We start from the raw sequence: 13,698 nt of genomic DNA, 5'->3' as shown, positions 1-13,698 counted from the left end.
TATCACAGGGAGCACTGGGAGGGACCTGCCCTTTTCCAATATGGCGGCGGCCCGGCTTCAGCCCCCGGCGGGAAGTGGCGCCGGCGGCCCCGCCCCGTGCCAGTCCCAGCCATGGCGGCCATGAGCCGGCTGCTGAGGGCGGCCGCGGCCTGGACGGCGCGGCGGGCGGGCGGCACCGGGATCACCGGGAACACCGGGATCTCCGGGATCGCCCCCCGCCTCCCCGGCACCCTCGGTACAGCCTCGGTGGGGGAGCGGCGGGGCGGGTGTGCCGGGGGGGAGGTGACCTTGGGGAGCGGGCTAGAGGCCGCGGGGAGAGCCGGGGGCTAAACAGTTGCAGCGTGTTCCCGTTCCTATGAAAAACTGCCTTTTTTGGGGTAAAACATTGATGGAAATGGGCGGCAGGCTGACCTTCTTGTCATGCTAATTGTCAATTTACTTGGCCCTGTAGGGAGACATTCAGTGGTTTACTTGTTGGGACTTACAAGTGGAAGTAGATCTATGTCTAAAGTTAGAAAAAAAATAGATTTACTGGTAAAATAGGAAATTAGTCCAGATGAACAGTGATAAGCTCCAGAAAACCAGCTCGGAACAACTCAGCCACTGCTGTATAGTTGGTTTTTTTCTTTCCTCACGTGTGTGTTTGACCTTGTCCTGGCATAATCACCGATGGGATACACAAACATAACACTTCGGTTCAATTTTCAGTTCCTGTGCGACACAGCAGCGGCCATGGGAAGAGAATGTTTATTATCAAGGCAACAAAGTTTTATGATACTCGATTTCTGAACTTGCTGGTGAGTTAAAAACAAAGTTATTGCATTTGGTGTAAAACGTTCCTTGAAAATGGTGTAAGAGTGTCTAAAACACAACTTTCTATACTGTTGATGTGACAGCATCTAAAATATGGTTGGCACTATTCAGATGAACAAGAACTGCAGGTCCTCTTTAAGAATTTTTTGTCACATGCTGTAAAATCGGGGACAGATGAATTTAAAAGACTGGCTAAATATCAGGGGTTGGGATAGGTACTTAAATTACTGCTGTAATAGCATTCTTGAATTACATATCGGTGTTCATATATGGATAACCCATAATGCCTTCCACTCCATCCTCCTTTTTAAAACATATTAGTTACTCTCCTGCAGGATTTGCCTTCAGTTACCTAAACCACTAACACCAGAAATGAGATTTAGGAAGACTGACCTGAACGTGACCCCTCAAAGCCAGGTTTTGGGTAAAGCCTATTATGACAGGTGACAGCCAATTTGATACAACCCCCTTCACGGCATCAGGCTTCCTTTATCTGCCTTGCACAGCCACCAGAGCTGGTGTTGGATTATTGCACTGGTGTCACTGCCTCATTTCAGGCATCCCAAGATGCTGAGGCAGCGTTCAGGGAAGTGTTGCTGTCCCTCCTGCAGGGACAGACCTTGCTGGGAGAGGGGAAAGCTGCACTGAACAGGCTCCTGGACTGACACAGCGTCGCTCTCTGTGTGCTCTGGTTCATTAATTAACTCATTTCAAACAGCAGTGTTTACACACAACATCCCTTTCCAACCTAACAATGCAAATCTAAGAATTACTAGCTGCTGCACCGTTTTCAGACAAACCTCATCTAAATTTTGTCCGGGTTCTGAGTTTCCCATAATATTTCTTTTTATCCTCTCTACAGAGATTCTACATATTCCTGACGGGAATACCAGCAGCACTGTTCATAACTTATGTCAACATCTTCATTGGTGAGTGCTCTGTCATGGCTAAGCAAAGTACAATGTCAGAGTTATTAAATGGGAACTCATCATGCTGGATAGAAAAAAAAGAGATCTTTTAAGGCTCTCTCTTTGGAAGACTATGAAATAGGCTTCACAGTTACAATAATATTGTATAAGTGCATAGAAGATGTTACCAGTATATTTTCTTTAGTTGTTGCTTTAAAAAAAATATAATCCATCTTTTGACAGTCTTTTGAACATCAGTGAAGTTTAGTGAACACTTCTGTGTTCACATGAGGAGTCTGTATTACCTTGCTTTATGTACTACTTTAACAAGACAGCAACTGTCACCTTTAATCCAGCAAAGATGCCAAAATTCTGCTTGGCAATACGTGTGTTAAATCTGTTGCTGTAATAATGTGTGATTAATTTAATAAAGAAATTAGGAAAAATCCATGCTTTCATTTCCTGTACTTTACAGGGCATTTTTGTGGACTTGATACAAGTTGTTTCTTCTGTATAGCTGCTAATTTCACCCCTTTGATGTGTGGCTTGTGTACACAAGTGGCATTTGTTGTGTCACCTAAAGTCTGTGAGCTACAACGTGATCTGTACATGCAGTGTGATGTGTCTGGAAAAAATGGCAAGTCCAGTTAGAGTTCACATTGAGGGATTAATTATTCTCCGTGAGAAATAATGATCTAATGATCTTTTCCTAATGTGAAATGCAGAATATAAAGTACTTTTGAAAAACAATCATAGGATTAAATATTCCTCCCTTCCTTTCCATGTCAGGTGAAGCTGAACTTGCAGAGATTCCCGAAGGTTATGTTCCAGAGTACTGGGAATACTACAAAGTGAGTGTAACATGTAAGAGAGTGGCATGTTACAGACAGCCTTTCTCTTGATGGTACTTTTGGAGTAAACTTACTTTTTTTCAGCTTTATGGACCATGCATATTGCTGTAGGAAATCTGTTTATTGACACAAATAGATGCAAATGCTCTGTAACTTTATGCTGGAGCTATATGCCAAGTATTCATAGCATGCATTTTTTGTCTTTGTTTCTTTTCTTCAACATCTTAAGAGTTTAAGGTGACATTTCTTTATTTTGTATTGTGTGCCAGCAAACAATATTTAAACAATATTTAAAGACCAATATTACACATGCTTTTGTATCTAGAATTGAAGATATTTATAGTCAGAAATTCAAGGTTGTATGTGTTTAATTTCATTATGTTTTCTTAAAATTAGTCCCTGGCTTCTTGCTGCAAGCACTGTTTTGTTTCTGGTAGGAAGTAATTGAATTCAGCAATATGATTGTGACTATTTCAACTCATGTAGACTTTTGTTCCTAGTGAAATGCCCTCTATGTGGAAGCAAAAGTTTGAAATGTTACTACTTACAGTAGGGTTTGGGGTCCATTTCAGTGATTACAGTGGCAGTTTAAGGAACTTTACTTCAACAGAAAGAAAATAAATCATGTGTCTTCCATTAACTGTTAATCTTGCTACAGAATAGCCATCTGCAGGTTATCTTGGCATAAAAAATGTCAAAAGAAATATGGCTTTTTAGAGTTCTGACGTCACAAATAGTTGTACATGTTTTTAACTTTACTATTGTGGTTTGAATGGCAGCACTCATAACGTCTACAACATCTTCTCAGGGCTGTGAATATACAAAATTATTCAGCCACGATGACATTTCTACTTGGAAAATGAATAATCTCTGCTTTTCTATTTTCCAGCACCCCATCAGTCGCTGGATCGCTCGTTACATCCTTGACCCCCCTGAAAAGGACTATGAGAAACAGATGGCTGTGCTTGACATGGAGGCGAAGAAAAGTGAAATGAGGTACATTCTATAGTTGATGGTTTTAAAATACTGGTGCACACTGTAGTTGACTCTTTGATTTTGCTTAACATACTGAGCTGGATGCTGACATAAAGTGCTGTCCTGTATCACCTGACCCTGAGTGCTGCTGCCAGGGTGGAAGTTGCTGTGTATGTTGTCCCTGCCTTTTCAGTATTAAGATTACCAGAACAATCCAAGGGCAGTCTTGTAAAATAACAGGGGCTCTTCAAAACACTTGGTATTTATAAAGGTATAGCTCAGTCTTCCTGAGTCAGCAAGTGGACAGCTCTTCTTGCCCCTGCTAATGCTTTCAGCTAGACAAGAACTTATGACAAAACTCCTGCAAGTATTTTTATTACTCCTTTGCAAAATAACTTGCTGAAAAAAAATAAAATGGAAGGATATAATAGCTCGTGTTTTAGTTGAACCCTTCACATTTTGGTATTACCTGTGTTTGAGCAGTATTTATAAAGCACAGATGCTAAAGTCATTGCTAATGTCAGTAATGCCCTGATGTTAAACAATCAATACATCAATAAACTCCCTGTTGAGTGTGTCTATTGTTGGGTTTTTTTCAGGCTGATGGAGTTGGAGGCACGCAGACTGATGAGACACCGGGGAGATGGACCTTGGTATCATTATGAAACACCTGATAAGAACCTTGTTGACAATTCTATGAAATCCACACCTGACAATTAAACAATTTTAGGACAGCGTTCATGGTCTTAAATGCATACTGACAAATTGTGACTGAGCTATGGAATAGACATCCTGCTGTTTGCTGATGGAAATGAATAAAAATAAACAATGGTTGTGTTGATTCCAGTCACTTGAAAGAAAGTGTGTGGCAGTTAAGCTCATATAGCTGTTAAAGTCAGCAAAAGTGCCTTATGTCAGTTGGCAGAAATTACTCCTTCAGAATATCAGTGATGTTCTGTGACCTAATATATGTGAAACAAGTTAGTAATACTAGTTTTCACTGTGTGACTTCTAGCATTTAAAGTTTTAAGTGAAAGGGAGAGGAAATGGTAAGGATTTTTCTTCCTCAGTGCCTTGTGTCAGATAATTGGTGGAAGATAAACTAAGTAAGAAAAATACCTTCATATCTTTGCATTATTAGGATTATATCTACCACTTTAGGCAAATACTTTTTCATTACTGAGGTTTTATTACCTAGATAGCTCCTGTGTTTTCAGAAGGCAGAATTAAAACACAAGTGCTTGCCCAGACCTATGACTATCTATCTACACTGTCAGATGTGGGAGTAGAAAGCAAAGGAAGGGTTCTTGAACATTAAAAAGCAAGTGGTGCGTGTAAATTTGTTTTAGTGATTTTCAGGGGATTTTATAAGTCTTTCATCTAACTCATGATATTCTATGTAAAACTTCTCAGAAGAAAGAAGGGTCTTGGTGGACAAATACTAAAATAAGTATTTCCCTATTAACTGCTGCATATCTAACATTTTTAGCAATATATAAAGTTATTGATACTGTTGTTAGAGAGGTTGCTACTTTCTGTAGCAGGCTTAGTATGATGAAGAAGGGGAAAAAGGAAACTGCTTGTTGAAGGTTGTTGTGGAAGGATTGCTGGATGGCTGAAGAGCAAGGATCGAGCCAGGGAGAATGGTATAGGCTGACATGAGTTAATGGGTTTTATGGGTCACCTTATCACTGCTGGGTGAACAGATACCATCTTCTGCTCTGTGATTACACACCTTTTAGTACATCGAAATCCAAGTCTTGACAGCAGAATTTCAAGATGAAAGCTTCACATTTTATACTCCCAACACTTTTCGTGCAAGCAGTGTTGGAGATGAAAAGGGTAAACCTTTCTGGTGTCATTTAGGATAACTCAAAGGCTTCTTTTGTGGGATGAATTTGAATTAAAAAAAGCAAACCAAAAGAGTTTATATCAAAACCAAAAGAGTTTATATCAAAACTCATGTGGAAATGTGCCATGCAACCTTCATTAACCAAGAACAAATTAAGAAAGACGTAAGGTGAATAAGGTGAGTTGCACTTGGGACAGCCCCACACTTACCTGCCATGCATTTTCAGAACTGTACAGCTGGTTTTCTACACCACTTTTAACAATTCCATAGGGTATACGGAGGGGTTTCCCTTTACCTGGCAGGCTTTTGCCACTAGAGGGATGTGTTTCCTCAGGTTCTACAGCCCATGGTACTCCTCTGGTTTTAAATCTCAGGAGTGATGGAAAGTGCCTTTTACAGTTTGTGACCCTAAATTATCTGTCTGTATTCAAAAGCCCCACTTTTTAAAGGAGATAAGCCCAAGCCCTTTACTAACCCCTGATCATCTTGTGGTTTGAAACTTAAAAGATAAATTTCTTTACATTAAGTGACACTGCATGGACTATTTTAAGCAAAAACTGCCTCGTTTGCTGTTTCCTGGCAGGACCAAACATTAGAAAGACATTGATTTTGTATCAGTGCTTTGCTTGTCCTTTTTGTTTGAATCAATCTTTCAGGTTAGATGGCTCATATGTCTTATTGTGGCTCTCATTGTTTATAAATGCTGAGTTATTAATAAGGGAAGCCATTAAAAAAGCACAAAGTCTCCTCAGGTAAAATAAATCTGTCTGGCCCTGTATTACTGTTTTTTATCCAGCATCCAAAGCGCTCACAAGTCTGATGTAATGTCTGTTCTCGGGTAAGTCTAAAATCATTCCATGAACATCACATTCTGCCCTCGGTGTTTCACATTGTTCCCAACACTTCTAGAAAACTTCCTGAGATCAGAGTGCACTGCTCTGCTCACCCTCACAGCCTGCTCATAGCTGGATACGGACTTATTTTGCCATTCTGTTTTTAATTGAGATTTTCCTAGAACCACCTTTTGAAACTTCAAATTTTGAGGTAAAAGGTGGTTCTAGTGAAGGTCACATCACCTGCTTGGAAGTGATCGATGAATCCTTGGATATAATGTGGATGTGTGGAAGGTTATTTACCTACATTACTCATTTTCATTTTAAATGGGCCTGTCATTTCCTCAATGCTGCTGCTGCCAGGCACATGCAATAGTTATTGCTTGAAAAAAAAGTTATTTCAATATTTTTTCCTACAAAGTTACTTCATTCTATTCCTCCTTCCCCTCACTATTCTTTTGAAGTGAAAAGCAGAGAGAAACAGCAAATGGCCCGAAAAAGGTCACTTTAAGCTGAAGGTACTGTCCCCCTCAAGACGTGAGGTCTGGGTTTGGTTGCTGGCACTGCCGCAGGAGTGGCATCCCAGGGCATCCCAGGCTGGGCATTCCCGCCCTGCATCCCACCACCTCGTTCCTCCACACCGACCTGCCCCGCTCGCCCCGCGACATCCGAGCCGTCAGCGCGGCCGTGGTGGGACCGCGACAGTCACCGGACACACGGGACACCTGCATCGCGGCACTGGGCAATTGTGGGGGAGGGACTGAGCGTTAAAATATACACCATGCATTTTTTACTATACCTATTTCATACAAAAAAATAAAAATACTATATATATATATATAGTATTGAATGGCTTAAAAAATAAAGGAGACTGTAGTAGAGTATTACCGGTCAAAGGGAAAACTGCTCCGCGCTATACAGGGAGACCAGCAGGCGAAGTCTCCGTCCTTCCCTCATGGGAACGAGGATTTTCGAGGGTGAAACGCGGGGCCTCGTCGGGAAACCGGGCTGGGAATCCCGCCCCCGCCGCCCTGCCCGTCGCCCGCCCCCGCCGGGACCCCCGAGTGCCGCCGCCGCAGCTGGTGCCGCTCCCGCTGCCATTGGATTAAAAATAGCATCTTCCCTCCCCCTGCCCTCCCTCGGGCCCGGCTCCCGCCGCCGCCCTGCCCCGGGCCCGGCTGCCCTGCGCCTGCATCGCCCGCGCAGAGCGGCTCCGCAGGGCGGGCGGGCGGCAGGGAGGGAAGGAGGGAGGGAGGGAGGGAAGGAGGATGCAGCGGGCCGCGCTCTTCCGCGGCGGCGATGCGCAGATGGCCGCCGGGGACCTGGGCGAGCTGCTCGTCCCCTACATGCCCACGATCCGGGTGCCCAAGTCAGGGGACCGGGTCTACAAGACGGAGTGTGCCTTCTCCTACGACTCGCCCGTGAGTGCAGCGAACCACCCCCGGCTGCATCCGCGCCCCCTCCCCGCTGCGCCCGCCCCGAGCGGCCCCTTCCCGCTTCCCGCCGCACCCCCGCTCCCGGGGCAGCCCCATCCCTGGGCCGCTGCCTCTCCCTGTGGCTTCAAAATCCCCCCGATCCCTTCCTCCACCTGCCGTGGCCCCCCTCGCCCTCCAGGTGCCTCCCCCCACGCTCGGGGGTCGCGGCCCGTGCCCCGCACTGCGCTGGAGCGGCGGGAGCGCTCCCCGCACATCCCCGGCTCCTTCGCAGTAGCGCGGCTCCTTCCTGTGTTTGTTTGTTTATCTTCCTCCTCAAGGCAGTCTCAAGTGGTTGCTTGGACACGGGGATTTTGTGGTTTTTGGGGAAACTTCCCTGTCTGATCTGCCTGTCCGGGTTTGCCCATCCCCGCGGAGCCCTGCTTTTGCTTTCACACCGAGGTAGATAAAACAGGGGCAGTAGCTGGCCTTCTCCTTGGTTTATTTTGGCAAGCAGATGCCAACAGTTTTGCTTTCCCGCTACCTCGGTGCTCGTTCTGTTCAAAATCTTCAGGGAAAGCTTCCAACATAAAGGCTCATCCTGAAAATCTATGTGAAAGTTCCCCTGAAACACTTTCTCCCCCACGGTTTCAGTTACGTCACTGAACTTCAATGAACTTGTAGTATTTCCCCACTAGCTTGGTTAGTTTGCTGTTAGATGAATGCTTCGTGTGCAGCAAACTTTCTGTGGTGTTGTTTTTATGATGTCTTGCAAATCGTCCACCAGCTCTGCAAATTGCATGTGTTCAGTGGCAGGTTTGGGGCCTGACTCATTTTTAACTTCACTGGTAATACTGGAAGTCTTTGTAAATAGGCAATGCTTTGTGAAGAACAGGTGCTTAGAAATTACACTTTTTTTAAACTGAGCTGAAGTTTTATTAAAAGTTGCTTCTCCACATGAAGCTGAGTTTTCCCAAAGGTGATCAAACAGTACGTATTGATGTTAATGCCAATGGCAGCAATCAAAAGGAAGCTCAGGGTTTACATGGCAGAATATTAAATGGAAGATACGTTTCAGACGGATTTTTGAAATCCTTTATCTGCTTCTTTTCAATAATTCCCTCTCTCTTTGATAAATCCTTCTAATACACAAAATCAAACTTGGTTTTAAAGGTGACTCAGCTGTCTGGTGTTCATCATGTCTTGTTGAACAGAGGTTATTTTTACCCACACTCTTCAGATCTCAAGTGTCACCCAGCAGCCCTGACTGTACTGGAGGCGGCTGATTAGAACTGCCAAATCAGACCCTACTGCAGAGGCGATAATTGCATTATATACTTAAGAAGGTTTTGGCGGGGGAAAATCAATATACCATAATCTTTCCTTCAAATTTTTGCTTGGGTGAGCACATGGTTGATGTTTTTAGTAACACTTTCAGACTTCTTCAAAGTTATGGTTTCTAAAAAATTTCTGTTAACATATAGGAAGGGATATTAAATACTGTCACAGATTAAAAACCAATCAATCACCACCCCTCCAATAAGCCTCAAGTAAGCACAGCAAAAGCACTTTATATATTTGAACAAAGCATAAAACATTTGAGCAAAACTTAACAGAAACTGTGGATAAAAGCAGGAGTTGAAATCAGCATGTGTGATTTCTTTGTTTTGTTTTGGTTTTTTCCCAATACTCAGTAATATTTCATCCTTTTGACTTTGTTGGAAAGAGATTTCAAATTTTGGAAAATGCTGCCCTCCAATGTAAAAACTTTTTGTTTAAATTGTGTTATGGACATTCACTGGGCAAAAGGCTTGGCTGAACCTATGCAGTATCAGCAAAAATAAAAATAAAAGTAGTGCCAGTTTTTATTGTTTCCTGTGGCTTTTCAGCCCATACTACTCCTCACCTTAGCTGAGTAAAAGCTAAGGTGAGGAGATTGTCGCAGATTTTATTTTTAATTCCCTATAATCTAAGAGATACCTGGATATTGTTTCTGGGACGGCGTTTCTAAGGGGCAAATGTAATGTGTGCTTTCAAGGGCAAAACGCTGTCATTTACAAATGGAAAACAGCAAAGCTGTGTTTTTACAGTTTTCCATTCAGAAGGAAAGTGAAGGGATACAGACAGGCTGGTGCTTGGCTAAAGGGAGATGTTTATGTTTTGTATTAGGTTGTTTTTGTGACTTATTTTCTTAGGTTATCACCTGAGTGAACCTCTTCCTGTTGAGATTACTGCCTCTTTTTGAAAGAAGGTACAGTTTGTTAGCTTTGTTATAATGTTAAAGCAGATGATCAGTGTTAAAAAACATGTTCTTGATTTTGTTGGCCATGCTAAAATCCCAGATTGCATTTTTGATGGAGGAGGTGTTTTCTTCTGTAACAATATTTCTCAGTATTTCCTCACATCTTCTTGTTTTGCCATTTAAAATATGCTCCTTGTTACAGTTTAACTTTACCATGTCTCTGTTTGGAGTCAACTCAATGCAAAATGTTTTGTTCTGTTGCTTTTTTTCCAATACAAGTCTAATTTCAGTATTTTTTTTTCCCTTATCCCCCTTTCTTCTTCTCCAAAGAAGAGAATTTTCGGAGTGTTTGTATGTGTTACAGTGACATACCCAGTAATGTAGCAATTCTATACTCAAGTTTCTTTAGCCATACTAATTGTGTATTATTACTTTTCATATAAGGATGTGCTGTGATCTTTAAAATACACTGAAAACCATCAGACCTGTGAGTATTAGGGTACAAAGTATGGTGATGATGATGATGATGAAAGATTCAGCAGCAATTTTGAAAGGACCAAGCAAAGTGGAAAGGTCAAAACCAGAGCTGTTCCTGTCAGGGGGTGCCAAGGAAAATGAGGTGCTGGGTGTGAGTAGCTCCATCTTCTACTTCCAACTGTGCAAAGCAAGACCTGGCTTTTGCAGCCCTGTTTGTCACCCTGTCAGTTGCCTTGTTGTCTGGATTTGAGTAGTACAGTGTCACTGAAGATCCATGTTCCAGTGGATGTAGGCAGCTTTTCTGTTCTCAGAAGTGGTCGATGTTCCCTTTCTATGAGTTCAAAATCTTACTTCCTTGGGTGAAGATGTGAGAACAATGGCACCTTTTTGCTGCAGTGACAGTCATTAGTTGGGAGAGTTCAGAAGTGTGAGCTAGGAGAGGTACAAGTGGATATTCAGTATATTTTTTACACATGGATTAACTGTATTATGGTGCTCTTCTCAGAAAGGTGGTATTGTTAGAAATATCACTAAACAGATGAGGAATTCATGTCCTTAGTTTTGGCCTACTTTCAACAGATCATACTAGGGTTGGTTCCCAGGAAAGTTGGCAGAAACAGGAGGCAAATTTCTGTGCACTCAAGAGCCCTAGTGACACTTTTTAGTTTGCTTGTCTCATAAGATGAGAAAATATGCCTTTTTATGACTTAAATTTTAACTATTTTTCTGTAGATTTTTTTGGTGTCTTCTAGGAAAACTGTGTTTCTGTGATGGGGGCTCTTACTCCAGTTAGCTGTTCTTTTATAGAGGAATTGAGGAGGGAAGGCAGGCTGCTGGTGAAACACAAGCCTGGCCTAGTGTTGGTTGTTACTTCCTCCAGTGACTGGCCCAGCAGCTCTGGGAGCCAACTGCTTCCCTTCAATTTGGCTGATGAAGTCCTGTACCTCTAATTTTTCAGATCTGAGGTGCAGTCCTCCCTGCTGGTGACTTTTTCCCTATCTCTGCCACTGTGATGTAGGTTTCTTCTCTCTTATTGTGTCTGCTGTGACTTCTCTTCCTCTTTTGATGGATGAGCCTGACTTTGTGTTCAGTAGAATGCAGGAGGTAAATTATGTAACCTTTTGTCTTACTATTATTTCTATAGAAGTGTAGTACTCATCTGTGGAAATCCTACCTTTTAATGGGATCCTGGTCTCAAAGACCTCTGGTCATGTTAGATCAGACCCATCCGAGGGAGAGGCAACAGCTGGAAAAGGGATACAAATGGGAGTATAAGAAAGACTTACGTGTATAGCTGTGGAAGTTGTACATGGATGTGCTCTGAAACCTTCCCCATGAAGGGCACCGGTTACAACCCCAGCACAGCTCATGAGTCTGACACAGGGACAGGACCAAGCAGTCTGGTTCTGTAGAGAGCAGGACTGTGTTTGTTTGAGCAGCTGAAAGCTTGGCTTTGCTCCGCTGGAAAACCTTGCTGCTGACAACAGCTTCCTTTGTGAATCTTGCTGACTTCATTTTTGTGGCTCAGGAACTCTGTAATGGTTATGCTGGGACAATTCCCAAAGGCTAAACTGTGCTGATGCTCTGCTGTTTGTTATACAGTACAGTTGAGACAGAAATCCTTGAGAGTCTGGAGTGTGTAATGGACACATAACATGTCCACATAACGTGTAAAACTTTCTAGAAATAAGCAGCTCCTATCTGGCTGTTCCTTTGGTCAATATTCCTTGAAGAAAATCAGAAAGTCACTGTGGCCATTGTCTGTGAGGGGTAGGCTGATGTCTTGTTTCCATTGATGGAATGAGAGTAGGAGTGAGGAGACAGGAGGACTGAACACCCTAAGACAAATGGAACACTCCAGACAAAGAATTTTGACCTAACTGCAAAAGGACCTCCACGTTACTGAGGCAATGAATTCCTTGGTGGTGGGTGATCACCTGAAAAGTCAGAGTGGAGTTGTACTGTTGCTTGACAGGGAGATACCAAAGCTGTCCACACCTGTGGACGAGTGTTTTGCTGGCTGGGAGTGCACCAGAACTCTAAGGTTAACTCACTGGTCTTCTGAAGTTGGAGAATGTAAGATCAGTAAGGGTTGTGCCTGCAGTGGCCGACACGAGAAATAACTGTGCTGCTTTGGAGGACAAACAATGTGTATTTGCATTGTGCTTTTCCTTGGGATTGATTTAAATTTGGATCTTACTAGCTTTTCCATCTGTAAGTGTGACTGACAGTGCTGTTATCTGGAGTGATGATGGACTGGATTATTTTGGGTAGCAGAGAGACTTTGATTGTAGGGTACCTGGAGTGTCAGATGATAAATGCAGAGATGCAGATGAATGGACAATGCTGGAGCTCTGCTATGGAACCATAAGCTTTCCTCTCAATGCTTCTTCCCAGATTTTCTGTTCTGGAAGCACAGCACTGTGCTATGAAGCACAGAACTATGCAGCCAGAGCTCTGCAAAAACCAAAACCATCAAGCTCCCTAAATCTAAGCTGCAATGGAAGTGGTACAGGTGGTGCTCCTTGAGCTGAAGTACTGGGCTTGAGCTCAGCCGGCAGCCGTGGTGGGTCTGAGACACCTCTGTCAGTGGCCCTCACAATCTGCACCTGGATAATCTGTGATCTTCCAAACAGTGGCGATTGATGGGTGGAACTTCTGTATTCCTGGTTGCAGCTTAGAAGTGCTCCTGACCTAGCATTAGTTTTTACCATTGTATTTGCTCTCTTATCGTGAAGTGACTGTGGCTTGTCCAGGATACTGTTCCAGAATTACGTATGTCCTGCTCTGGAGTTCTCCTGTGACTTACACCTGTGAATGAGTAGTCAATCCACCTCTTGGAATGGTGGTTTGGTTTCACTTTAGTGACTGACTGCCCCACGCAGCCTTTTTCTTCCCAGGAACGTTTTAAGTGCTGTATTGGATTGGCCTTGAACATGTGCCCGTCTAGACTCCACAACAGAGATACCAGATATCTTCGTTAAGCAGCTGTGAAATAATCTGCTCATAGGAGAATATTCAGTGCTGTTCAGTGCTTTTGTAAAGGAAGGGCAGGGAAATGATTTCTTTTGCACTTGAAGCTAGCAGTCCATTATTAGAAGCTCTGTAATAGATTTCGTTCTCCTAGATCATTTGTCCTTTCTTTCTCTGCCCCACCCAGCTCTTCTTTTCCCATATCTCTCATCTTCCACCAGTTCCAGTAGTACATGGCTCCTCTTCACTGCTTGTATATATTTTCACATCATTGTTTCTGTACATCTGTGTTATTCCATTCCTATTTTTGATTCTGTTGCTTCTCCCTCTCCTCCTCTTTACCAGATGCCCAGTTTTTCTTA

At 43.2% G+C, this 13,698-nt stretch overlaps 2 protein-coding genes across 2 annotated transcripts in view; both read left to right on the top strand.

The window, feature by feature from the left end:
• Positions 1-96: 96 nt before the first annotated feature.
• NDUFB5 (NADH:ubiquinone oxidoreductase subunit B5) lies at positions 97-4,393 on the top strand. Its single transcript, XM_027647578.1, has 6 exons — positions 97-235; positions 709-797; positions 1,676-1,742; positions 2,511-2,572; positions 3,462-3,568; positions 4,147-4,393. Exons 1-6 carry the CDS (start codon positions 112-114, stop codon positions 4,265-4,267), a joined length of 570 nt encoding a protein of 189 aa, XP_027503379.1. The 5' UTR covers positions 97-111; the 3' UTR covers positions 4,268-4,393.
• A 3,092-nt stretch (positions 4,394-7,485) lies between these two features.
• The window catches only part of USP13 (ubiquitin specific peptidase 13), a 61,502-nt gene continuing 55,289 nt past the window's right edge, over positions 7,486-13,698 (top strand). Inside the window, exon 1 of the mRNA XM_027647137.1 lies at positions 7,486-7,653. Coding sequence (XP_027502938.1) covers positions 7,501-7,653 — 153 coding nt within the window. The 5' untranslated portion in view covers positions 7,486-7,500. The remainder of the gene's footprint in view (positions 7,654-13,698) is intronic.

The sequence above is a fragment of the Corapipo altera genome, unplaced genomic scaffold, assembly GCF_003945725.1.
Source record: "Corapipo altera isolate COAL_440 unplaced genomic scaffold, ASM394572v1 113, whole genome shotgun sequence".
NCBI lineage: Eukaryota > Metazoa > Chordata > Aves > Passeriformes > Pipridae > Corapipo > Corapipo altera.
Note: the sequence above shows the minus strand (reverse complement) of the source record. Positions and strands in the feature narration are given on the sequence as shown.

Bases quoted from the DNA above. Each gene is read 5' to 3' on its own strand.
- NDUFB5 (XM_027647578.1), top strand. From the start codon at position 112: ATGGCGGCCATGAGCCGGCTGCTGAGGGCGGCCGCGGCCTGGACGGCG. The intron at 1,743-2,510 runs GTGAGTGCTCTG...TTTCCATGTCAG, and splicing joins TTATGTCAACATCTTCATTG to GTGAAGCTGAACTTGCAGAG. The intron at 2,573-3,461 runs GTGAGTGTAACA...TCTATTTTCCAG, and splicing joins AGTACTGGGAATACTACAAA to CACCCCATCAGTCGCTGGAT.